At 37.3% G+C, this 27047-nt stretch overlaps 1 protein-coding gene across 1 annotated transcript; it reads right to left on the reverse strand.

Annotated features, from left to right (window-relative positions):
- Positions 1-13: 13 nt before the first annotated feature.
- LOC130072341 (protein-glutamine gamma-glutamyltransferase K-like) lies at positions 14-24754 on the reverse strand. The gene is made up of 14 exons (XM_056237406.1): positions 24731-24754; positions 11777-12592; positions 11482-11728; positions 7616-7858; positions 7413-7531; positions 6537-6644; positions 5565-5742; positions 5122-5260; positions 3976-4168; positions 3723-3876; positions 1920-2204; positions 1125-1285; positions 431-567; positions 14-308 (listed from the first exon to the last, which is right to left on the reverse strand). The coding sequence occupies exons 1-14, from the start codon at positions 24752-24754 to the stop codon at positions 164-166; spliced, it is 2949 nt and encodes a 982-aa protein (XP_056093381.1). The 3' UTR covers positions 14-163.
- Between the last annotated feature and the right edge of the window lie 2293 nt (positions 24755-27047).

A 27047-nucleotide genomic window follows, 5' to 3' on the forward strand; every position in this document is an offset into this window, starting at 1 on the left:
CAGACAGACGGGATATAATTTAAACATGGAGGATCTTTATTGTTGAATTACATGAATTGAGAATGAAAATACTGAATTATTATACAATGTAGATGACCCTTAAATCTAGTACATTCTTCAAGAGAAGCGAGAGCATTAGAAGGCTTTACAATGACAGTGTTTTTCACTTTGCTTTGACCACAATATCAGCGAATCCGTGCACCTGAGTGAGCTGATGGCAGTCCATCGATGCCAGGAGCTTCTGAGAGCCGGAGGCGGTGGGAACAAACTTCTCCATCAGTGTAACCTTCGCAAGCTTCTCCACATCACTGACAGACACAAACACAATATCAACTCTCTGGAAGCTTCACTCTTTAAATATCATTTATGTTTTTCAGCATATCTACAGTGCATGTGAATTAAAACTGTTGTTAAACACTGAAAGTCTTACCCATTCGGGATCTTTCTGGCGCTCTGCATTCCCAATCCCTTTATATGGAACATAACGTTCTTCAACACTAGCGGCAGCGGGTTCTGGAACGTGATCTTGACCGTCAACTCTTTACCCACCACAGCGTCCCCTAGAGGCTGAAACAGTACAAACAGATGTAGATTATTTTTTGTGATGAACTGAATTTAACTGTAGTGTTTGTATTTAAGTAAAAGCAAAGGTGAAACACTTTTATAAATAGACAGAAATTAGGGACACAAAACATGCAAATTATTTTTGTTCTAAAACAACTTCTTAGTCTGTTTTTAACTGAGCATCACTATACAAAGTTTATTATCTCTCCCCTGCAACTCTCAAATCTCATTCGCACTTGTGTACAATTCAAATATGATGCCTTTAAATGTGCTACTGCAGCTTGAGCATCAACACTAAACCAAATGGATTCTCACACGTGTCAGTTTGAATGTGCAAAATAGAAAATGAGATTTGAGATCTAAGATAGAGAGAATAAATGTCGAGTCTGTTCCTCACTTGAGCATTATATGACTCCAGAGGTCTTGGAATGTAGTGTGCAAGCGAGAATATAGTGCACTACTATTATGATACTTGACAGTAACAATCTAACTGCAACATCACAAAACATAAAAACATGTTGTGCTTGTTACACGTCACGACTAGAGTCTCATTGGCTTACAGTGATAATGAGGTCTGGAGTGCGCAGTCTGAAGTTGAACTGTGTGGCCAGAATCTGTTTGGTTTGATTGACCCGTCCGGTGACCGTGAGCATCAGAGCGCCCTGATCCACCAGATGATTCATGTACTCCTTATACAGCAGAGTCCAGGGAATAGTCTTGGCTGAAGGGAGACAAGGGAACATGGCATTAATGACAACGTATAAAACAACTGTGAGTCATTTTGCACTGTATTTTTGGAGCAGACTGTCTGTGTTATGAAGAGTAATTAAAATATTTATAAAATGCCTCATATATATCCTCAAATGCCATGGATTTCATCCTACATCAAAAGTAAGGATCAAACTGGGATTTTTAAAGGCAAAAAAAGTAGTGAAAAGGGGGGGGGGGGTGGGGGGGGGGTGGGGGGGGGGGGGGGGGTGGACTGAACATTTATAAGGCAAACAATGCATTTTGGGCCCTTACATTTTTGCGATCTCAAAAATGAATGCAAATTTTTTGTTGTTATTAGTAGTTTTGTTTCCCCTCTAAAATTTCTCATAATTGTGGCCAAGACTGTCTGAGTTAATAGTTGCATTTGTTCAAAAACACTTGATGATGAGGCCTGATTTGCAGTCGGTGTTCAAATTAATCCCAAAAAGGTTCAGTGGGGTTTGGTTCAGACCATATAAAGCTTACTTTTTTTTACTTTCTGTATGTGAACAGAATCTTGATCACTCCGATTGGCCTACGATTTATGGATCTTGATTAGCTAAATGTTGCATTAATTTCCCTTAAATTTAGGGACTCCAACTCACTCTCTAGCGGTTTGAGGTTGACAGGAATCCGCTCCTTCTTCACGGTGGCTTTCAGCACTCCAGTGTAGTACATGACCAGCACCTCAGACAGCAGACTGGCCGTGCGCTGCTTTGAGCTCTTGTTCTTCAGGACGATGGAGAGTTTGGCGTCTCCACCAATACGAGGTCCTTCCCCGTCCATGACTATCTCAATGCTCACGTCGTTTTCGGTGGCTGATGGGTACAGAGTCGGCTTGGAGCCGAAGCGACTGGCTGTTTCCACAGCAATGCGTTCCTCCTCCGAACCTGAGAGACAGGAAGATAAAGGGAGAGAATGAGAAGTGTGAGTTGCTGCATTTTATTTAAGAGTTGGAGTATTAGCTCGGTTCCAAAAACTAAAAGATTAAGGAAAATAGTTCAACGCCGTGGTATAACGAGCACACTCGCGCCCTCAAGAAAGCAGCCTGAAAAAATGGAGAGCAGCTGGAAGAAAACAGATCTGGAGGTTTTTCGCATTTCGTGGAAGGATAGTGGTATTGCATACAGAGACCTTAAAAACTGCTAGATCTGCTTACTTTTCGACTCTCTTAGAAGAGAACGAACACAACCATAGATATTCATTTGATTCAGTGGCTAATTAACAAGAAATAAAGCTTCATCTTCAGACGTTTTCAAACAGCACAGCAGTAATGACTAATGAATTTCTTTACTTGCTAGATTGATACTATTAGAGAGGAAATTACAATCTATGCAATCTACTAGAGTCTCACATCAGACGTTGTGTTATAGACCCCCCTGATGAACAATTTCATTCATTCTTTACTATAGGAGAGGAAGAATTGTCTAAACTAAATCATCTAAATCAACAGCAGTATACCCACTAAGCTACTAAATAAGATCCTTCCCAAAGTTATAGATCGACTTCTTAATATTATTAATTCTTCATTGTCATAAGGATACGTAGCGAAATCTTTTAAGCTGGCTATTATTAAACCTCTTATTTAAAAAACGCAACTTGATCCTAAAGAATTAGTAATTACAGTCAGATCTCAAATCTACTTTTTCTATCAAAGATACTAGAAAAGGCAGTATCCTCACAACAATGTTCCTTTTTAGAAAGAAATGATATCTGCGAGGATTTCCAGTCAGGATTTAGACCGTAACAGTACTGAGACAGCTCTCAGAGGTACAAATGATTTGCTCTTATCATCTTGTCTCTCTCTATAAGTGTTACTAGATCTTAGTGCTGCATTTTGCTACTACATTCTTGTGAATAGGCTGGAAATTATGTTGGCATTAGTGGAGTTGCACTGGTATGGTTCAAATCACAAGTTCAGTATGGTGTACCACAAGGCTCAGTACTAGGACCGTTGCTGTTCACTCTGTACATGCTACCCTTGAAGATTTCATTAGGAAGCATGGCATTAGTTTTCACTGTTACGTAGCTCTATATCTCTTTGCGCCCTGACGAAACATACCAATTCACAAAATTAACAGAATGTATAAAAAATTTGGATGACTAGTAATTTCCTACTACTTAATTCAGAAAAAAACAGAGATACTAATTTTTGGACAAAAAACCTAATAAACTGCACGTAATAAACTAGAATAGGCTACTGTCTAGCACTTGATGGCTGCTCTGTCAAGTCTGCATGGCTATGCATGTGTATGAATATAAATTTGCATGGAAATGGGTTATTATTTTAGAGTTTTCTACTATTAAAGATGTTTGATAATAAGGAAACACATGCGTCTATGATTCCTTAAAATGCTTTGCAGGAAGGTAGACTGAGGTTTTGGACACAGATGCATTAGTTTTGTTACCCTCTGGGTATTTGTAGAGGTGTGTGATGTCCATGCGCTCCTCCGATCCCACAGCTTTGGTACTGATGCGCTGGCCGATTGTGTTCTTCTCCACGTTGACCTGACTGAAACTGCCATCAGGTTTCTTCTGCCAGTAGATCCTATCACTGTTCACCTGAGACACAGTGAAACGACTTCAGTAGATGTTTTGACTCAAATTGAATACAATGCTCAAAATGAATATTCAGGGTAAAAAAAAAGGCAAAGGCTTCACCTCGGCAAAGACGAACGGCGTGTCGAATTTCAGGTCGACTTGTCCGTTGCGGACGGCGGAGACGGGCGTGGGACCGCAGCGGTACGAACCCTGGCTGGGCTCCTGAGGGGTCGCGTCCACCACCTGCCATCCACCGTAACCCACCGGCAGGTCCGGGCGGGTCATCCACGACTCGTTCCACACGTGGAAGTTCCTACACAGGAACAGAGTTTATTGGCAGTCGGCAATTTACACAAATAAAGTCGAATAAAATAGGCCCTGAAAAAAAAAAAAAAAAAAAAAAGTAATTCTTACACACTAATCACATTTGGTCATGTCAGCTTATCCTTCGACTACTATTTATGAATATTTTATTACTAAATATTTTATGAGCGGTTTTATTTTCTGTTTATTTAGTATGAAGTTTGAATCTTATTTAATTACTATTAAAACTTTGGACAGCCCTGAATACAGTATAAAACCCTAAATTTATATACTACATATAAACAACGAAATAAATGCACCAAAAAAATATAAAAAAATTATATTTTTAATTTAAATTAAATGGAAACTCAGGTAAAGTTTAATTTCCCAAAAATCACAACTAGCTATTTTTAATTCTAAAGGGTTAAATATTCAATCTAAGTTTACTTTTAAAAAATAAATAAAAATGTATTTCTTTGGGACAGCTCTAAATACACTTCAAAACCCCTGATTTTATATTGATATACACTAAATAAACAACAATATAAATGCAATATATATCAAATTAAACTTTTTTAAATTTAATTTAAATTAAATCAAAACTAAATTTAATCTTAAAAAGAACCTCACGTAAACAACTAGCTATTTTTCATTCTATGGTTTATATATTAGATATAGGTTTTAGGAGATGATTGTTCATCTAAAATATGTATTATTTCTCAAAATAATAAAAAAAGAAGCTATTTTTGCTTCTAATGCTTAAAATAAAACTCATGCGACGCAGAAATCTCTGATATTCATGGATAGTGTCAGTAATGATCACTTCTATTTAAGAAAATCTAAAAAACATAACCTAATTTTTTTTTTTTTTAAATGTACACACACTGATGACACTGATGACATTAATGCCAATCATGAAAGGAACATGTGATATTGATTGATGGATGGTTGTTTTTATCGTACCAGACAGAATCGTTGGTCTTGTCTTTAATTAATTCCATATTGTCATCAATGTAAATGTCAGTGGTCAAGGAGAGATCCGTGTCGTGGGCGGAGCTGAAGTTGGTCACACACCGAGTCGGAATACCGAGACATCTCAACACTGAGAGAGAGACAGAAGAAAGTTTATACACTTTATGAATGGAGTGCAAGGTGCTGACACAATGGTGAAGTTCTCTTAAACTTTCCCAGGTTAGTTATATTTATAGCGCCCCCTTGAGGACTGACGGTTGTCACAACAATCAGGCGCTGGCCAATCATTCTCGTCTGATTTGCATACACATATAGCGTAGGTTTTGGCAGGCCACTTAACAATAACATTCAGTGTTACATTACATTAATTCATTGCATATTATCAAATGCAAATGATTGATGCCACAGAAACACCACCGCGGTTATGCACGTACCAGAGGCCGTGACCCCGGCGTAGACCCAGCACTGGGCGAACTTCACGGGCTTTCCTGCACTCTTGTAAAACTGTTTGAGAATGTCTCCGCTCCCGATCCAGGCGGTGGGAGTCGTCCCGCCTTCATAGCTGTCCGTCCAATTACCCATCAGCACTCCTCGGTCATCATTAGAGTTCACCTGTCACAGAGAAGAGGAGGAGACCTTGAGAAACAGGTGCTTTTTAAAGAGGTTTCTGAGAAACGCTGTTGAAAGTGAACTGAGCGCCACAACAAACTTCTAGCCAATCAGCAGTAAGGGGCGTGTCCTCTCATGAGGGGGAGGAGCCTGTGCTGCATTGTTAATTTGGGGGCGGGGCTATCTATCATGATAGGGGCGTGTTTGTTTTGGTGATTTCAAATATCAAACTGTGTTTCTGGATTTTTTTTTTTTTTTGTACAAAAATGTATACTTTTATTCAGCAAGGACGCATTCAATTGATCAAAAGTGACAGGAAAGACATTTATAATGTTACAAAAGATTCCATTTCAAATAAATGCTGTTCTTTTGAACTTTATATTCATCAAAGAATCCTGAAAAATAAAATGCATCACCATTTCCACAAAAATATGATCAGTACAATTGTTTTTTATCATTGATAATAATCGTAAATGTTTCTTGAGCATCAGATCATCATATTAGAGTGATTTCTGAAGGATCATGTGACACCGAAGACTGGAATAAATTACACTTTACTATATATTCACATAGAAAACGGTTATTTTAGATTGGAAAAATATTTCATAATTTTTACTGTATTTTCGATCAAATAAATGCAGCCTTGGTCCGAATAAAATACGTCTTTCAAAAACATTAAAATAATCGTACCCACCCCGAAAGTTTTAACTGTACTATATATTTATAATATCGCTGTAATATTTGTTTAAATAATAACTTTACTCAGTTGTTTTGCATGTCTTGTGAATGAGCCTCACCAGAGCAGAAATCATCCGGGACACGATCACCGGGTCTCTCCATTCGGTCATAGCGACCCGACCCCTCTCCAGCAGGAACAGACACGCTTCCAGGACGTCCTGCTCAAACTGACCAAACACACCTTTCATTGCAAAATCAGAATGATCATAATAATTACAATAATAAGAGCAATAATAATACAAATACTAATGTAAATAATAATAATAGCAATAGTAATAATAATGATAATAATAATGTAAATAGTACTAATAATAATGTAAATAATATTAGTATTAATAATAATGTAAATAATACAATAATAATAGCAATACAAATGTAAATAATAATGTAAATAATGCTAATAATATTGAAATACTACTTCTAATAATAATAATGTAAATAATAATTATATAATTAATAATAATAATAATAACATTGTAAATATGCAAATAATAGCAATGAAAACTAAAATAAAAAATAATACAATAATAAAAGCAATAATAGTAAAAAAAAAATGTCAATACAAATAATAGCAATGGGGAAAAAAAAAATCACTTAAAAATATAATAATAATAGCAATATTACCACTACTACTACTACTAATAATAATAATTATTATTATTATTATTATAGCGTAAATAATAATCATAATAATTCTTATAATGTAAATAATAATAATAATAATAATGGGGGAATAATATATTTTTTAAATATAATAATAATAATGCAAATAATAGCAATAAATGTGGAACAATTAAAAATATTAAAATGTAATACTACTACTACTAATAATAATAATATACAGCAGTAATAATAGTAGTAATAATAATAATAATAACATCAGCTATAATAATAATAACAGTCCCTCTCTGTAATGTAATTGTGTGTGTTCACACCTGGGCATAATTCCATGTTCTGGCTCCAATCTGCTGCTCGGTTCCGTAATAAATTCTGCCCATGCTGTTGAGAACATACTCTTTTCTTTCCGCCTCGTTATCCAAATACACAGGGTCATCTGAGGAAAGACAGGTGTGGGTACAGTAGTGTTAATTCAGTGCTGTACGTGACGCCAGAATGTGTGTGTAGGGCCCGTATATACCTTCACACCAGGGGTTGAAGAGCAGGAACAGGTCGTTCGGGGCGCAGGGGAACAGCAGCTTCCCCCTCGGAGAGAAGGACACCACCGTGATCATGTAGCGGCCGATGGAGGCGCTCGCCATCGTGTTCACCGACACACGGACACGCCGGTCCTTCTGCTCCACGATCTTCATCTCCCAGCCGCTGTCTCCCAGCTCGTCCACCAGCGGGACGGAGATGCGGACCCCAGTCGCGGCGGCGGAGCCTGAGGAGGAGAACACACACCGGCAAGAGTTACAGTGTGTGTGAATCTCTGAAAGATCAAGCTTTGATCATTTATAATGTTACAAAAGATTCGATTTCAAATAGGCTAAAAATGGTTTTTTTCCTGAATCCTGAAAAAAAAAATTCATGCAAGATAAAAAAAGTATCCAATGGAAAAACTACTCAAGTACAGGTGAAACTCGAAAAATTAGAATATCGTGCAAAAGTTATCATTTTGATGTTTATGACAGCTTATGAAAACCCCAAATTCAAAATCGCAGAAAATTTGAATATTTCATGAAATCAATAAAAAAAAGGATTTTAAATACAGAAATGTCGGCCCAGAAAAGTATAATCATGGATATGTATATAGTACACAGGTGAAACTCGAAAAATTCGAACATGGTGCAAAAGTTCATTTATTTCAGTGATTCAACTTAAAAGGTGAAACTAGTATATTATATAGACTCATTACATGCAAAGTGAGATATTTCAAGCCTTTATTTGTTGTAATTTTGATGATTATGGCTTAGAGCTTATGAAAACCTTTTCACAATATTGGCTTTGGGGTTTTCATAAGCTGTAATCCATAATCATCACAATTATAACAAATAAACGCTTGTAATATCTCACTTTGCATGTAATGAGTCTATATAATATACTAGTTTCACCTTTTAAGTTGAATCACTGAAATAAATGAACATTTGCACCATATTCGAATTTTTCGAGTTTCACCTGTAGTTAGTTACTAGTTAATTTGGAACAAGGCCTATATATACACACACACACATACATACATGTTATTATTCAGATATTTTAATTGAAATGCTTATTATTATCATAATTAGATATGCAACAGAAACAGAAGAGACACGCATTATTTCTGGCATCTGTAGCCCGATCAGTGCCTGTCCTTTGGTTTGTATAATAATAACTACATTTGGATTATTAAATAATGTTGAAATAAAGTGACTCTGCAGAGTTTTGCATTCAAAAGTGTGTAAAGGGAACCATTGACACAGAGAAGAAAGAGTTAAACTCTTCACACGTTTCATCAAAGAATCCCGAAAAATGAAATGTATCACGGTTTCCACAAAAACTATGAAGCAGCAGCACAACTGTTCTCAACATTGATAATAATAATCATAAATATGATTATTATGAGCAGCATCGATTAATAAAGAGGCAGGATTAGAGGGATTAGATGACATCATCATAACTATCCTGGCCCGAAACCAAGCACTTCATGACTCATCCATCATGATCTGGGAACAAGTGTGATGAATGGACTCATCTGTCAGCGGAATAAAGAGAAAGATAATTTACTAACTGTCAGAATGTCTGGACATCTTTCTCTCTTTGTTACACACTTAGCCTGTGTATCAGGCAATCAATGTTAATGTGTGTGTGTGTGTGTGTTTCATGAGTGACGGCTGAGTACACAAACACTTAAAGCTTTAAATGCACCGAGTTATCAGATTCTGACATCTAATATTTACTGATTCTTCATCATATTCAGATATTGATTGTGATTCTTCTTCTGATGCGGATTCTGGTTCTTCTGTTACTGGTTTTAATGGTGTTTCTGATTCTAGGTGTGAGATAATTGTCGTTCAACAACTCTTTTGATTCGATTATGCAAAGCCTGAAGTGCGTCCACTGGGAATGAGACGGATGTATTACAGTAATGGGGGAAAAAATGAACTAAAACCCAAAACAAACAGTGAGAGAATCCAGACGTGTCCAGGCGTGAGTGTGTCATCTGAGGCGTGTGTGTCTGTAGCTTGTGTTTAGGATAAGCACAGATATGTAAAGGTGAAGTGAGATGGAATTGAAAAATAATGACTGTTGTCAAACAGGTTTATCCTTCCCTCACACTTGGTAACACATCTTTACCAGCCCTAACATTACAAACACATTATTTTAAGCCCTAAAATTATTCTTTCTTTTTTTTGTCCAGAAAGGTCATTATTTTTTAATGAAACTTTTGTTTCCTTTAAATTGCTAGATTTGATAAATAAATAATAAATAAATAAATAGTAATTTAGGCACATTTTTCACATTCTTTCAACTTAAATTCAAAATAACTCAAAATTTCATGCACAACCCTTTTAAAGGCACACTGTGGAACTTTTCAACCTTTATAATATATTACCTAAACCCATTGAGATGGTACATCGACTTACAATAGGTTGAATGACACGTCTGCCGAAGCCTGAAGGTGTCTGTATCGCTTTTCCTAGCACTATGTAACTTCGGGTTTCGGGTAGGAACCCGAGCACAAAAAGAACTACAAAATTCGACCGCTTTACGGCATAAGTCACTTCACCCACCACCCCAACTTCCTCAAATTCTAACGTGAGAGCTCAACTCGCGTTTGATTGCCGGCGTCTGTATGTTGTCGTCATGGCTGAATCAACAGCTACTCGGAAGAAAGCGAAGAAAGCAAAGATTTTGTCAGAGGAGACCAAAAAAAAAAAAAGGGAGAGTTTAAAATAAACATCGGCATAAAAGTGTATATATAATGTAATATTTACTGCGAATTCGTGTAACAAAACTGATATAAGTCACAACATACTGCCGTATACAAATGTAAATGTTTTTTTTTCCTTTCAGCTCATATATGTTTGTATTTGTGTAAAAGGAAAAACAAACTGAAGACTACAAATAACGGAAATATGTAGTGAGTTATATCAGTTTTGTTACACGATTTCCCGACTACTCGATTTCATCTCCAACCCATTGCAAAGAGATCCTGAAGACGTTAATTGTTTGCTTCAGGTGTGTTTGATTAGGGTTGGAGATGAACTGTGCAGGACAGACGATCGGCAGGAGCAGGATTGGGCAACCCTTGTCAATGCGACTTACCTGATCAGACATTGTTTTCTGCGTTTGCTACTTTTATTCAATTTGTTTTCTTTATAGGATTTATATTATTAATCTTATATTTATATTATTATTTTGGTCAGTAGTGAATCGATTAACTTTCTCCAACATACAAATCAAATGCTGTCTGCACACACATAAAGACACGGGAGGTTGACCGGTTGACTTTTGACTTTTGCGACAATGCTGCGGCGCTTGTGGCCTCTAGGGGCACTAGACATGAAAATTACAGGTCGAGCGCACCCTAGTGGCCAAAAATTCCACAGTGTGCCTTTAATTCAGCTCTAAATATCTTACATTACACACTCGTGTGGAGAAAAATAATAATATAACATGATATTTCACGACTCTAGGAGGCCTTATAGCTCTATATGAGCAGAGGAGCTGTTCCCCTGGGTCCTATAAAGTTCACTTCAGTCTGCATTCAGATACACATGTAGACATTATAAATTATTTGTTGGTAAATTTTTAGCATTTTTTGTTTGAATTCTACGCATTTGATGTTTTTCTATGAAGCCTTCCTCACATTCCAGTCATTCCTAAGGGGGTCAAATCGACCCGCGAGTGAAGGATGCGTTACTTTTTTCAATTTCAACCTCGAATCTATACATTCTTTTAATTATTTGTGTATTCATGGTTAAGTGCGACAAACGTCCTGGGGTCTTGGACCCGTCTGAGGAACACTACATGTAAACAGAAGTGAGTTAGGGAAGGGTTGAGGACCTCAAACACACTCACTCAGCTGCAGTTGCAGGTTGTCGGATCCGCTGGTGAAGGGTCTGGAGAGCTCGATCCACATCTGGAAGGTCTGTCCTCTGCGGACGATCAGGTTGTCGCTGAGGTAAGAGTCCGTGTGATGCTCGCGTCGGTTCGGCCCGTCTCTGGACTTCAGGAGGTCCACGGAGCGCACCATCAGAAGCGTGTCTGGGGAACAGAGAGGTTTAGAGGGTTTAGGACACAGTCGAATCACAGGAGTAGCTGAAGTCTGAAATACTCCTCCTCATCCTCACCTATAACAGCAGGTTTAGCATACGCAGACGCAGATCCAGATGTTGGTGTGGGTGTGGATGATGCAGATGCAGATCCAGATCCAGATGTTGGTGTGGGTGTGGATGATGCAGATCCAGATCCAGATCCAGATGTTGGTGTGGGTGTGGATGATGCAGATCCAGATCCAGGTGTTGGTGTTGGTGTGGTTGTGGATGATGCAGATGCAGATGCAGATCCAGATCCAGATCCAGATCCAGATGTTGGTGTGGATGATGCAGATCCAGATCCAGATCCAGATGTTGGTCTTGGTGTGGATGATGCAGATGCAGATCCAGATCCAGATCCAGATGTTGGCGTGGGTGTGGATGATGCAGATGCAGATCCAGATCCAGATCCAGATGTTGGTGTGGGTGTGGATGATGCAGATCCAGATCCAGGTGTTGGTGTTGGTGTGGTTGTGGATGATGCAGATGCAGATGCAGATCCAGATCCAGATCCAGATCCAGATGTTGGTGTGGATGATGCAGATCCAGATCCAGATCCAGATGTTGGTCTTGGTGTGGATGATGCAGATGCAGATCCAGATCCAGATCCAGATGTTGGCGTGGGTGTGGATGATGCAGATGCAGATCCAGATCCAGATCCAGATGTTGGTGTGGGTGTGGATGATGCAGATCCAGATCCAGATCCAGATGTTGGTCTTGGTGTGGATGATCCAGATCCAGATCCAGATGTTGGTCTTGGTGTGGATGATGCAGATGCAGATCCAGATCCAGATGTTGGCGTGGGTGTGGATGATGCAGATCCAGATCCAGATGTTGGTGTGGTCGTAGGCACATCTGCACGTGTGCTGGGACCTCTAGTAGTGTTGGGATCTGAGCTAGACATTTCTACAGGTAGGCTGAGAAATCAAGAAAAAAAAAGACCTAAATATGTTAAATATATTTTCATAAATAAAGAAACAAACAAATAAATAGTAAAACAATGAATAAATAAATACAATTCTAATAAATAAATAAACAAATAAATAAATAAGTCCATGAACAAATAATCAAATAAATAAATATTAATAAATTAAATATTAATAAATTAAAATTCTAGTAAATTATATATATATATATATATATATACACACACACACACACACTGAACAAAATGATAAACGCAAAACTTTTGTCTTTGCCCCCATTTGCCCCGAGCTGAACTCACAGATCTAAGACTTTTTCTATGTACACAAAAGGCTTATTTCGCTCAAATATTGTTCACAAATCTGTCTAAATCTGTGTTAGTGAGCACTTCTCCTTTTCCGAGGTAATCCATCCACCTCACAGGTGCGGCATATCAAGATGCTGATTAGATAAGATGATTATTGCACAGGTGTGCCTTAGGGCTGTCCACAATAAAAGGCCACTCTAAAATGTGCAGTTTTATCACACAACACAATGCCACAGATGTCGCAAGTTTTGAGGGAGCGTGCGATCGGCATGCTGACTGCAGGAGTGTCCACCAGAGCTGTTTCCCGTGAACTGAATGTTCATTTCTCTACCATAAGCCTCTACATACAAACATTAAATAAAAAAAACACAATTCTAATAGATAAAAAAAGAAAAAAATATTAAATAAATAAATGTACTAAATTATTTAATAATATTTATACACATGTATAAATAATTATTAATACACCTCTTTCTATTTAATTCCAGGTTTACATTATTTTGATCTTGAGTCATCAAATAGTTATGTCACATACACTAACAGAGAAAAGTTTGAATGTACTTAATTGAATTTATGTTCATCGAGATTTTAAAAATAGTTTCGGTAACACTTTACTTGAAGGGGTGTGCATAAGACTAACATGACACCTTCATAATCATGACATGACACATGTTATGAATATGAAGGAAGTTTTATGCATGTTTGTGACAACTGTCATTAACTCTTTAAGTGTCACCCCCCTTTTTTTGAATATACATGAAAATGCACATTTCGAACTTAAATGGTTGTAATTCAAGAATGCTTTGGAATATAGACGTAAGATTGGTCTTGTTTTAAAGAAGACATTTGGCAGATTTTTGTAGAAGTGAAATAAATTAAGAAAGTGAAACAGAAAAAAAGTTATAGAAGTTTGAGTTTATGAAAATGTACAATGTAAAAAATTTAATTATTCATATTTTATATAAAATATTTATTTTCAAAACCTGGGCGACTCTAAAACTGCAAAAAAATCAAAGCCAAAAATCTGAACAAGTTGTGTTTCAAATTTTAGGTTGATATCTCAAAAAATGAGCTTTCAGTAAGATTTTGTTTGGGCGCAGTACCAAACTTTTTCACTAGATGACAACCAGACTCCATTACTGCCCATATAAGGGCGCCTCCATTTCCATATGTGTTTTGAGTGATATGAACCATTATTTCCACAATTTTCATACAATTTATGAAGTAGACATCCTATTCAGAAGTAATATGAGAAGTTTGGCAGATTTTGATATGATTTCAACCTCTAAGAAACATAAAAAGAACACGCATGTGCGTTTTAGCTTCCTGCCACATCATATAATTTTTTTCTTTATATAAAAAAAAAAAAATCAGACCTTTTTTTTTTTTTAAATAATTGAATGGATGCTATCTTTTGAACTCTTGGCATGAAAACAAACTGAGGTTTCTACCCTTCTTTCATGATTTTTCATGTTCATCACTATTTCAAAATAAAGGTCTAAGAGTATGAAAATATTATTGTTGCAAATTGATAAATTACGGCTCCTCTCTAATTTATTTTGAAAATCAATCACCAAATATGGAAACTAGAGATTTTAAGCTTTCCAATGATATATAGTTTGTCAAGATTAGTTTAGGTTTAGTATAGGATATTACTGTTTTAAAAATGTAAAGGATTTGGGCCCACCGGTGGGCCCGTGACATAAGTGTCATTCGCTCAATTATGACATTTTTAATGCAAATATGACATTGTTTGAGATGTCTTTGTTATGACACCTTGACATAAACCATAACATCATAACCTGTCAGTGTCTCTGTCATGACAACTTGACATTACTAAGACAACACAACCTGTCATAAACATGACATAGCAGATTAATTATCAAACTTAAGAAACCACTTAGCTGTACTGGTTAACATTACATTAAACTGCCAGGTGGTTGGTTTTGGCATTGGCTGTCATGAAGCATTATAACTGTTTAATGTCAAATTGAATGTGTACCACTGTAGTTGAGGTCACGAAAAATATTCATGACACAGTTATAATGGCCTCATGACAGCCAATGTCAAAACCAACCACATGACAGTTTAACTTAATTTAATGTCAAGTTGTCATGACAAAGACACTGACAGGTTATGATGTTATGGTTTATGTCAAGATGTCATAACAAAGACATCTTAAACAATGTCATATTTGCATTAAAAATGTCATTATTGAGCGAAAGACACTTAATGACAGTTGTCATAAACATGCATAAACCCTACTTCATATTCATGACATGTGTCATGTCATGGTTATGAAGGTGTTATGTCAGTCTTATGCACACCCCTTCAAGTAAAGTGTTACCATAGTTTCTATGTCTGCCTTTCTTCTGTCTAAATGATGTGTTTTTTGTTATGGATCTGAATGTCTTACAATATACATTAAACATTATTAATGTTATTTTGATCCAAAGGCTTCTGCTTAAATGCAGTTTAAGTTTAATTAAAGTTAAATTAAAACTCAAAACTGTGCGTATAACACTGTTTATTTACAATTACTAAACCAGATAAATATTTCTTCTTCTAGTTTTCATTGAAATATCATGGCACAGCCTATTGACCAATGTTTTGTCGTCATGTTTCTCTATTAAATTCATACAGGGATTAATGACGAGTTCTGCGTCCTCGGTGACTCTTTTAATTGTGCGATTATAAAATCATTATACAGAGTGTACATTATGATCTTGCTTATGACAGCGTCCCCTCCCACACTAAACTTAGAGTTCTTCACAAATGACTCGCAACAAAGACGCCACTTACACACACACACACACACACACACACAAACACACCTGCATAACAACCCATTAAACATCCTCATCATCATCATCATCATGTCTAAACCAATGCCACTGATCGTGAAAATACATGTTTTACAATAACTTACATTCTTAAATAATAATTAATAATAAAATAATTATAATAATTATCCTGTTTTAAAGTTATAAAGCATGTTATAAAGACCCAAACAACTGTAAAGGGCAACATGAACACATATAATTTAATGCAATACTGGTTCCACAGATATTTTCAATTCTGTTAAGCGTAATGTTTATCATCATAAAGTGCAGTTGTAATGCAGTATTGATGGAAGAGTGTTACCTGTGTCTCTGACGGAGCGTCCACTGTGTGTGTGTGTGTGTGTGTGTTGATGAACTCGGGGAAAGTGTGGCTCTTATTTAAACTCGTCGCCACTCCTTCTTCTTTGTGACACGATCATGACACTTACAGACACAGACAGGTGGAAATACAGGGCATTTCTTCCTCCTCTTACTGAAGGGAAATATTCCAGAAAAATCAAATCCTCGTGAATCACGGATAATCAGCTTCAAATCTGTGAATCACCAAAGGCAATGAATCCATACAAAAGCCATGAGTACATTTCTGCTGCCCAAAAGCAACTTTTAAACATGAATATAAGTGTATGAGGAAATGAGTGCAAGTTTAATCTTTTTTTTTTTTATTCTGAAAGCTTATGATTTAATACAAGTTAAAATAAATAGAATACCAATAAATATTAAACACATTTTTAATAAGTAAATATGATTCATATGTATTATAATATTTATTATGACATATAAAATTCAAATAAATTAAACTCAAATAAATACATAAAATATAAATAAGTATTAAATAAAAATGTATCAATAAATAGAATTCTAAACAACAAAATTCAGATAAATAAAAAATAATTTAATAAAATTAATAAACGCATTAATCTAATAAATAAAATATAAATAAATGCTAAATCATTTTAGTATATAAATAAACATTAAATAAAATCAATAAACACATTATTCTAATAAATAAAATTCAAATAAATAAAATAAAAATAAAATTTAATAAAAATAAATCAATACATGTATTGAACATGCATTCGATTTTGATCTCATCAAATACACACTAACGGGGCAAACTTTGGACATACTTGCTTCAAATTTGTTTTGAAATGTTTCATAAAGTTTAAAAACTGTAAGTTCACCAACAATCTGCAGTTCATGTTGAACAAACACGTCATCCGCATATAGCTCAATCTTTTTCAAATTTTGAATCAAAAGTCACCGAACTAAAATACAAAAATCGTGTTGTACCAAAATACCCAAAACACAAGGTGTGTCCCATTTGACATTCTTCTGTATTCTGCAAAAAATCACAGGACGACAGGTATGCGGATGATGAACTCGCTCAACTGAAACCAGAAATATCGCTGCATGTTTTGAAAGTGCATATCTAAATTTTATGTGCAAATGAAAAGGTTTTCTTATATATCTACAGTGTGCATATCTAAACTTTTGAACCTTCACACCCAGATAACAAACACACTCACTCATACACACACATATATTAAATAAACATGTTTCCATAAAGCCCAAAAATGATGTTTCCCATACGGTGACACAGAAGAGGAGAAACCGGTTCGAGTGTGAGAGCGAGTGAGTGAAAGGGAGGGAGAGAGGGATGAGATTATAAGAAAGAAAGAGTAATGAGGTGTGTGTGTGTGTGTGTGTGACCTGTACTTTTCAGGAGAGTGTTATTATTGTAATCGGTCTGGAATAATAAGAGTGTAAAGGGTGCGTCGCTTTTACACACACGTTTATTAAACACTTTTGTCTGTTCAGTAATAAGACTGAGCAGGTCCACTTACGATATCTGCGGATAAAACAGGGTTTCATAATCTTCTGGACCAGAAATATTCGGCTTGAATTGATTATGAATGTATAGAACAAGAGTAAAAGTTTCTCCAGAATTATTAAATGCAAAATAAGATTCAAGCGTGAAACTCAAGTAAATATGTAGGACTTTTAGAGACTTTAGATGTAGATCAAAACATGCTAAAACCTCATGAAATGTACCTTATTAATTAATAAATGGATAAAAAAAATTATAAAAGCATCTGCTAAATGAAATTTGAATGGTTATTTTTATTATTATAAACATAACATTTGTAAAGATTGTAAAAAATAAAGCACTTTTTATGTATCATACATTTAATAAAAGTGTCTGCATACAAGTATAATAATAATAAATTATTATGGACGCATAGTTCTAAAAATGAATACATTTGTAACTAATTAAAAAAATTATTTATAAAGCACTTTTCATTTATAAAGCACAATACATTTAATGGGTGTATGTTAAATAAATACAATAATAATAATGACGAATTACTAGCTATATACTTATAATAATAAAAAATACATTTGTAATAAATTTAAATGTAAACATTTAATTTAATTAAAATTAAATTAATTTATAAAGCACTTTTCATTTACCTTTAATAAAAGTGTCCGCTAAATAAACACAAGTTTATTATTATTATTTGTATTAATTAGTAGTAGTAGAAGTATAGACGCGTAATAATTATAAAATAAATAAATACATTTATAATAAATTTTACTAAATGAGCAAAAATACTATTTTCTTATTTGAAAACTGAATAAAAGGTTTACTGTACATTTAATAAAAGTGACTGCTAAATAAATACAAGTATAATAATAATAATAATAATAATAAATTATTATAGACTCAATTATACAAATAAATACATTTATAATTAACTAAAAAAATATTTATAAAGCACTTTTCATTTATAAAGCATGTTAAATAAATAAAAGTATAATAATAATAATAGCAAATTACTATATCATATAAAATACACATTTATAGTAAATGAATATATATATATATATATATATATATATATATATATATATATATATATAAAGAAAGAAACAAGTGAAAGATTTGGGTCATAATGTGAAATATGATGATATTAACTACTAAAGACTGGGCAAAACCAAAACGTAATATTTGTCACTCCTCGTTCAGTCTCGGACGGAATTAATCCTGTTTCGGTCTGATGATTAAAAAAATACAACCTGATGTTTCACATCCCAAAAAGATTAATAGCTACACATTTGTTACTTGTGGCTAATTACATGACAGACTGATGAAAGATGCAGGAGTGTTTCCACGAGCTCTGAGTCATTACTTTGGAAACGCTTCATTATTAAATCAAACTTCCTTGAATCAGCAATTACATTTCTTCTGGACGTCACACACACACACTGTCACGGAATGGGAAGATTAAAGGTGAGAGGACTCAAGTGCAGAAACAATGGGTAGTATTTATTAAGTAAACAAACAAACATAAACAAAACTCCCTCGTGGGGGAGAACGAGAACGAGAACAGGCAGAATCAGGAAACACAAGGAACATGGACAACTTGGACAACGAACCAGCACAGGACTGCAAACACAAATAGGGAGCAAACAAAAGAGGGTAAAGAACAAAGCAGGTGGGGAAGATTTATCCGTTATCAGGTAACGAGATGGGAGGGGCTAGACAATTGACAGGAGAGTACATGGCACAAGGAATACAAGACAAGCCATGTGCTCTCAATAAACCAGACTAAACATAAACACAGGACAAACTGGGAATGTCAGAGCTCTGTCACCAACCAGAATATAACCCAGACAGAAGTGACAGAACCCTGACACACACACACACACACACACACACACACAAAGATGTCACTTGTTTTGAAGGAAAGATTCTATATGGAATCTTCAAGAGTTCCGTCAGACGCTTCATATATAGAACCTTTCAGGGGTTCCATCATGGGAGCATCATATGGATTTAGTTTTAATTAATTAATTTTGTTAGAATTCATTTTTTATTTTCATTAAATTTTATGGCTGCACCTGAGCAAGCTGGTGCCTGTAACGTAAGAACTACGGAAGCAATTGCAAGTAACAATATTTATTGGAAAACTCAGAACACAGTCCACAGACAGGCAAGGTTGAAAACTCAGTACACGATCCACAGACAGGCAGGTAAGTGGCGCAGGGACTCGATGGTCAGATGGATACAGTGCAGGTGAAGTGAGGTGACGATCAACAAGACGAATCCAGAACATCCACAGGGAACAGACAGGAACAACGAAGGATACTGGAACGTAGAGGGATCAAACACCGGACATCACAAACAGCGATCTGACAATGGAGATGAGAAATGGGTGAGATTAAATAGACCGGGATGATAGACTGCAGCTGGTGATGAGTGATTACTGAATGAGCTCTGATGAGCAGCCACGCCCCTCTAATCAGCACACACACACATGTAACAACAGAAACACGAGACATGAATGAGACATAGGATTTACCCACCGTGACAGGTGCCTGCTTACGTCATGCGGCACCACAACATCCAATAGGAAAATTCACCTGCAGTAGCCACCGTTCAACCTGAAGAGGGCAGCACTCAGACGCTTTTACACCATATATTGTAGAATTAAAACACTTTATACCCAAATGTCAAAAAATGTACTCGAATCAATGAACAGCATTAATAAAGCCCCAGTCTTACAGATCATTAACTAAAAAAAAAAGAAGTTGTTTTAGGGTTTAGTTACCCTTTAAACTCCTGCAGGTGTAATAAAAACAGGGAGGCTGCCACAGTTTTGGTGCAGCAACGGCAGAAGCTCGATCTCCTCTCGTTTTAATATCTTACCCGAGGAACATTTAACAGTTGGATGACCTGGAGTCCTTCCAGGATTGTGAATGGATAATAAATCAGATTTCAGAACTGGAGTAATGTGCTCTCGATCACACAAACACCATCAGGAGCCGCCGTATGGTTGCGGGGTTAATGCACATACATATACAGGGAATCACAAGAGTCAAGCCTTGTTAAAAGTCCCTAAAAGAGAGAAATGATTGAACTTTAGCTAGGACTCAGATGAAGAACACTGGTTTTGACTTCCATAGTGTCAAATCTGAGACTATGGAAAGACACGCCACATTCATCACTAGTGCTTTCACACATGGAGACAAAGGCCAACATTTAAGCAAAGCTTGTAAACAGACTTCGTCATTAGAAACATGGAAATAAGTTAAACATGAAAGCATTATGCAATCATTTAAGACGTTTCTCCTTCTTTTTTTTCTTTTTTCTTTAACAGACATACAGACCAAAATAGTGCATTAACGAACAATATAGTAATTGCAGAACTGAAAATAACAGTGGGTGTGTGTGTGTGTGTGTGTGTGTGTGTGTGTGCGTGTCTATGTGCATAAGCAAAATAACCATTTATTATTTATTACCATCATCATTACCATCATCACCACCACTCCTCAATACCAACGTCAATTTTTATTCTTATTTCCATCTTTCCTCCTATGTAACAATTACCATTGTCAGCACTCTTCAAGATAATATAAGATAACCCTCCCCCCACATCTCTTCAATCCCTATTTTCTCCTAAAAAATATTTATTTATTTATATATATATATTTTTGTATGTTATGTGTAGTGTTTAAGGTGCATTAAAACAAGGGGTACATTGAGAGAGTGTCTCAACTTGGGACGTTTCTCCTTCTAAAGAACATTTTTGGCATAAAGTACACCAGAATTCTATATAGAACCATTTTTTATTTATTAATTTTTTTTATGGAAGCTTATTTCCACCACAGAATAGGAAAATTGTAAATAATTATAAAAAATGAATAGTTGTAGTATTACCGTAACTGCAACTTTTTAATTGCACAATTCTGATTTTGAACTTTTATGTCGCCATTCAGAAATATAAATGAAGAAAAGAGAAGCCAGAATTCAGTTTTTAGGAGATGATTTTGACATCTGGTGATCAGACGACCCTTTCACCCACCAAACATGCATGAGAATTCAGAGGAATGGAAGTTCGACAGATAAACTATTAATTGTGGGAAATAAAGTCAGAATTGCGAGTAAAAAATAATTGTGAGGTGTAAAAAAAAAAAAAAACCCGTCAGAATTGCGTGTGAAAAAAATTGCAATTATCTTTTTGCTTTTTCATTTAGTGATGAAATGGGCTTTCATAGTGTTACCTGCTACTGTATGAGCAATAACCACACACACCTCATTACTGCATTATGTTGCACAATATATGTAAATTTTGTAATTCCAACGGAGAGTAAAACCCTTTATTTCATCACAGTTTGACAGATAATATGTGGCATTTCCTCAAGCATCATCATCACAGAATCAGATTGTCGGTGAAGTGTGTGTGAGTGTGTGTGTATGACAGGTGTTTTTTCCCACCATATTTTTCCTATTACAAATGTATTTCAGTCCACAGAAAGTGAGACGCTGAAAACATTAAAACACATGAGTAAATGGCTTTTTATTATGATGATGATTAAGACGGACGGACTAGATAGATTAGATAGATTAGATTAGATAGAATTGCAAGTCAGAATTGTGTGATAAAAAGTCCCAATTACCTTTTATATTTTAATTCCATGGCAGAAACAGGCTTAGTGTTTAACTGTGTGTGCAAAAACAAACAAACGTCATTGGTATTTTCAGATATTTTCCAGCAGCAGCATAAAATTATTAATAGAAAGAGTAAAAGAGCTTTTTTTAGATGACTCTCATGTAAATGGAGAAAATAATAATCATAGTATTCTTCAGTTCTTCAGGTGTAAAACGATTTTAAAAAGGAAAAAATACTTGTATAGTACCGACATCAGAACAAAATATGGATGTTAGATGATAATCTATATCTTAAAACAGGCGGAAAATACCCCACAAAATGTAAAATATCTGTAAATAAATAAATATTGTAAATAATAATAATTAAAAAGAAAAATTTATCTGCCAATACTAATAAAATACATTTAAATAAATACATAAAAAATATTGGAAAAAATATCAAATATCTGTAAATAAAAAATAAAAAAAAATTATTGCAAGAAATAGCAAATATCTGCCACCACAAATGGAAATATAAATTAATAAATATTGCCAAAAAACATGAAATATACAGAATAAAATAAATATAAATATAAACAAATATTGCCTGAAATATGAAGTATCTGCCAATATGATTTTAAAATACTGATTAAAATAAATAAATGTCTAAATAAATGTCTAAATAAATAAATGCCCAAAAATGCAAATATCAGCCTCGCCGATAAAAATAAATAAATAAATATTGCCCAAAACATGAAACAAAGTTTTTTTTTAAAAGTAATATTGCCTGAAATAGGAAATATCTGCAAATACAATTAATTAAAAAAAAAATTCACAAATTGTGACATTTCTGCCAATATTAATTACAATGTAATGAATTCAATGAATAAATATAGTCTTAAATATCAAATACTTAAGTAAATTAAAAAGTTTTTGTAAAATATATAAAAAATATACATCACTAACATGGAGATTATAATGCATCCCTGATATGTTTGCAAAAAGAATAACAGAGCTTTTTCTAATCTTTAATCTCCTCTGAACACATCTTTCTTTACATGTAAAAGTGTTTTAAACTCGACAGCAGAACAAACAGACAGACCACGCACTTATAAACACATTTATTCCATATTTTCAACATTAAACACGTTTGATTTCACTCTGACAACGACACACAGCGTCTCTCGAACACGGGAAACTTGAAGACGAGCTTGAGGTGTGTATGAGTGACGTCTGAACACTGTAAACACATGCGCTGTTCAACAACCTGGAGTCACACACACACAGTCATTTTACAGCAGCTCAGCGCTGAGAACACACTCTGTCTCAGTAAACCGCAGGAATACAGTGAATCTAACCGTGATCAAGTGTGTGTGGCCCGTACACACAGTGATCAAGAGTGTGTGTTCACACAGTGGAGAATCAGTGAGGTTCTTCAGGTTAGTGAAACTTACTTTACTCAAAGAAAACCACACACTACAACAACTAACACACACGCCTGCTATGGCACAGTGATGCACTCAAATCATATTTTAGCCTTAGATTTAAGATATGCAACTAATAAACTTAAAGTGCTGCATATTAGTCAGTCATAAAACAGGTCAGATTTGTGTAATCGTACTGCATTTTAAATACACAAATAATTCAAATTTTGGCTTTTTTATTATAAAAATGTAACATTTGAAATATGCATTAAAATTGCACATCATATTTCCGTTCATTTGGATTACACGGTTTTACCAAACATCAATGTAATGTGATGTAAATATGTCAGGCACACACACTGTAAATAAAACAGCTCAGATTTCTGTAATAGTAATAATAAAATTTGTTTCAATCTCACATTTTAAATAATTAAATATTGTTTGTTTCACAGCTAAACTTTTTTTTTTTTTTTTTTACCACGTTCATACTTTTTAACAAAAAATATTACAGGTTTGTGTTGCTTCCAAGCAATTTGAATAAAAGCGTTTTGAAAATATGACTATTTAAATCAAATCAAATAGATGCAAATAATTAAACAATTCTGTGATTATTTTTTTGAGTGCCCAATTTATGTATGACTGACAAAAATGCATCACATTAAGTATAATAGTTTATGTTAAAGAGGCTATATGTACGAATTTTCATGTTTTAATCGCTTTAATTGCAATATAATGAAACTTAACAAACGAGACCTTCCCTGAACTGCTGTGTTGTCTCTGAAAGCTTGTAGACTGATGTCTATATGAAGGACTCAGGTCGTTTTTCCCGGGAAAATCTAAAGCATGTGTCGTTTACGCTCCAGAGAATCTCTCTTCCGTTCAGTGACACATGAAACTAATGCTTATACAATGTTCTGTCACAGTGTCTGGTTTCTGTAACCTGGGTGTCCACTAGTGGTCTCTTCCCATACCGTCACCACCACATCATGAACTGCAATTCCCACAATCCTTTGTCAGTACTCATCACTGATCATTGCACTCAGCTGTTCCCACTCACATTGTTTGTATCTGTCTATTTATACCCTGTCTGTTTCAGTGTTCGTCATGGAGTCCTTGTTTAATGTCACTGGCACTTCGGAGATCTTTTGCCTGTTTTGTTTCTTGTTTTGGACTGCCTTTCTTTGATTTTGACCCTTTGTCTGGATGACTTACGATTACGGATTACCCTATTAAATTCGCACTTGGATCTATCTGTTTGTGTGTGTGTCTTGACAGAAGGACTCCATCAAAATGTATAGATTCAGCAATATGGGTATTCGTATCCTTCCCCCTAGCACTGAAGAGGAGAGGAGGGGACGAGTTCGTAACCTTCCGAACCTACGTCAGCAGGGCATGACTATCTCAGGTGGGTGGTCTATCTCAGGTATTTTGGACCCTCCAGGAGAGGCATGGGGTATAATGAGGCAGAACTGAAGGATCTTCTTAATAACTGCCTTGATGAACCTTTGCCTCAATGGGAGATGAAAGGACTTGAATTATTGGGGTTTCACTAGCTACCTACACCATCGCAGCCAATGGGCAACACCAGCTATGCCCGTCTCTCCAGGCAAGATGGCCGCCATGCCCTTGCAAGAGACTGTAGCACTCGTCTCGCCATCAGAAACGGAGGAGGAGGAGGAAGCATCCGTCCACCGTCTCTCAAGGCCCGGAGAATGTCCCCGGGCAGCCCGTTATCATTCCGGAGGCCGTCCCTGAGCAGCCGGCTATCGTCCACGAGGACCAGACTTCGGGGGTCTTAAGTCCGGTGGTCCGGGGGGGACCAGACTTCGGGGGTCTCAAGTCCGGTGGTGCGGGAGGACCAGACTTCGAGGGTCTCAAGTCCGGTGGTCCGGGAGGACCAGACTTTGGGGGTCTCAAGTCCGGTGGTACGGGATGACCCGACCTCGGGGGTCTCAAGTCCGGTGGTCCGGGAGGACCAGACTTCGGGGGTCTCAAGTCCGGTGGTACAGGAGGACCAGACTTTGGGGGTCTCAAGTCCGGTGGTACGGGATGACCCGACCTCGGGGGTCTCAAGTCCGGTGGTCCGGGAGGACCAGACTTCGGGGGTCTCAAGTCCGGTGGTACAGGAGGACCAGACTTCGGGGGTCTCAAGTCCGGTGGTCCGGGGGGACCAGACTTCGGGGGTCTCAAGTCCGGTGGTGCGGGAGAACCAGACTTCGAGGGTCTCAAGTCCGGTGGTCTGGGAGGACCCGACTTCGGGGGTCTCAAGTCCGGTGGTCCGGGAGGACCAGACTTCGGGGGTCTCAAGTCCGGTGGTACAGGAGGACCAGACTTCGGGGGTCTCAAGTCCGGTGGTCCGGGGGGACCAGACTTCGGGGGTCTCAAGTCCGGTGGTGCGGGAGAACCAGACTTCGAGGGTCTCAAGTCCGGTGGTCTGGGAGGACCCGACTTCGGGGGTCTCAAGTCCGGTGGTACGGGAGGACCCGACTTCGGGGGTCTCAAGTCCGGTGGTCCGGGAGGACCCGACTTCGGGGGTCTCAACTCCAGTGGTCTGGGAGGACCAGACTTTCGGGGTCTCAAGTCCAGTGGTCTGGGAGGACCCGACTTCGGGGGTCTCAAGTCCAGTGGTCCGGGAGGACCCGACTTCGGGGGTCTCAAGTCCAGTGGTCCGGGAGGACCCGACTTCGGGGGTCTCAAGTCCTGTGGTCCGGGAGGACCCGACTTCGGGGGTCTCAAGTCCGGTGGTCTGGGAGGACCCGACTTCGGGGGTCTCAAGTCTGGTGGTCCGGGAGGACCAGACTTCGGGGGTCTCAAGTCCAGTGGTCCGGGAGGACCAGACTTCGGGGGTCTCAAGTCCGGTGGTCCGGGAGGACCAGACTTCGGGGGTCTCAAGTCTGGTGGTCTTCGGGGGTCTCAAGTCCGGTGGTCCGGGAGGACCCGACTTCGGGGGTCTCAAGTCCAGTGGTCTGGGAGGACCGGACTTCGGGGGTCTCAAGTCCGGTGTTCCGAGAGGACCTGATTTTGGTTCCAGAGCTGTCCATTCTCCCTGTTGCACCCCCAGTGGGGGCCAAAGAGACTGTAACACTGCCGCACTCTTGTAAGCAGAGGAGGAGGAGGAAGGCGGCATCTTCTATTCCACAGGGCCCATCCCCAAGGGCATCACCCTGCCAGCACCAGCACAGCGCCTCAGCCTTCTGGCAACGCCCCAGCATCTCGCCCTGCCGGCACCGACCCAGCGTCTCGCCCTGCCGGCACCGCCCCCAGTGTCTCGCCCTGCCGGCACCGACCCAGCGTCTCGCCCTGCCGGCACCGCCCCCAGCGTCTCGCCCTGCCTAATGTCACAGTGTCTGGTTTCTGTACACTGGGTGTCCACTAGTGGTCTCTTCCCATACCGTCACC

The sequence above is a fragment of the Rhinichthys klamathensis genome, unplaced genomic scaffold, assembly GCF_029890125.1.
Source record: "Rhinichthys klamathensis goyatoka isolate OS25496 unplaced genomic scaffold, OSU_Roscu_1.1 h1tg000486l_1, whole genome shotgun sequence".
NCBI lineage: Eukaryota > Metazoa > Chordata > Actinopteri > Cypriniformes > Leuciscidae > Rhinichthys > Rhinichthys klamathensis.

Coding starts and splice junctions, on each gene's coding strand:
- LOC130072341 (XM_056237406.1), bottom strand. CDS start 24,754: ATGACGAACACTGAAACAGACAGG. Junction 2,205..3,722: donor CCTCTACAAATACCCAGAGG/GTAACAAAACTA, acceptor CCTGTCTCTCAG/GTTCGGAGGAGGAACGCATT. Junction 309..430: donor GCCAGAAAGATCCCGAATGG/GTAAGACTTTCA, acceptor TGTGTCTGTCAG/TGATGTGGAGAAGCTTGCGA.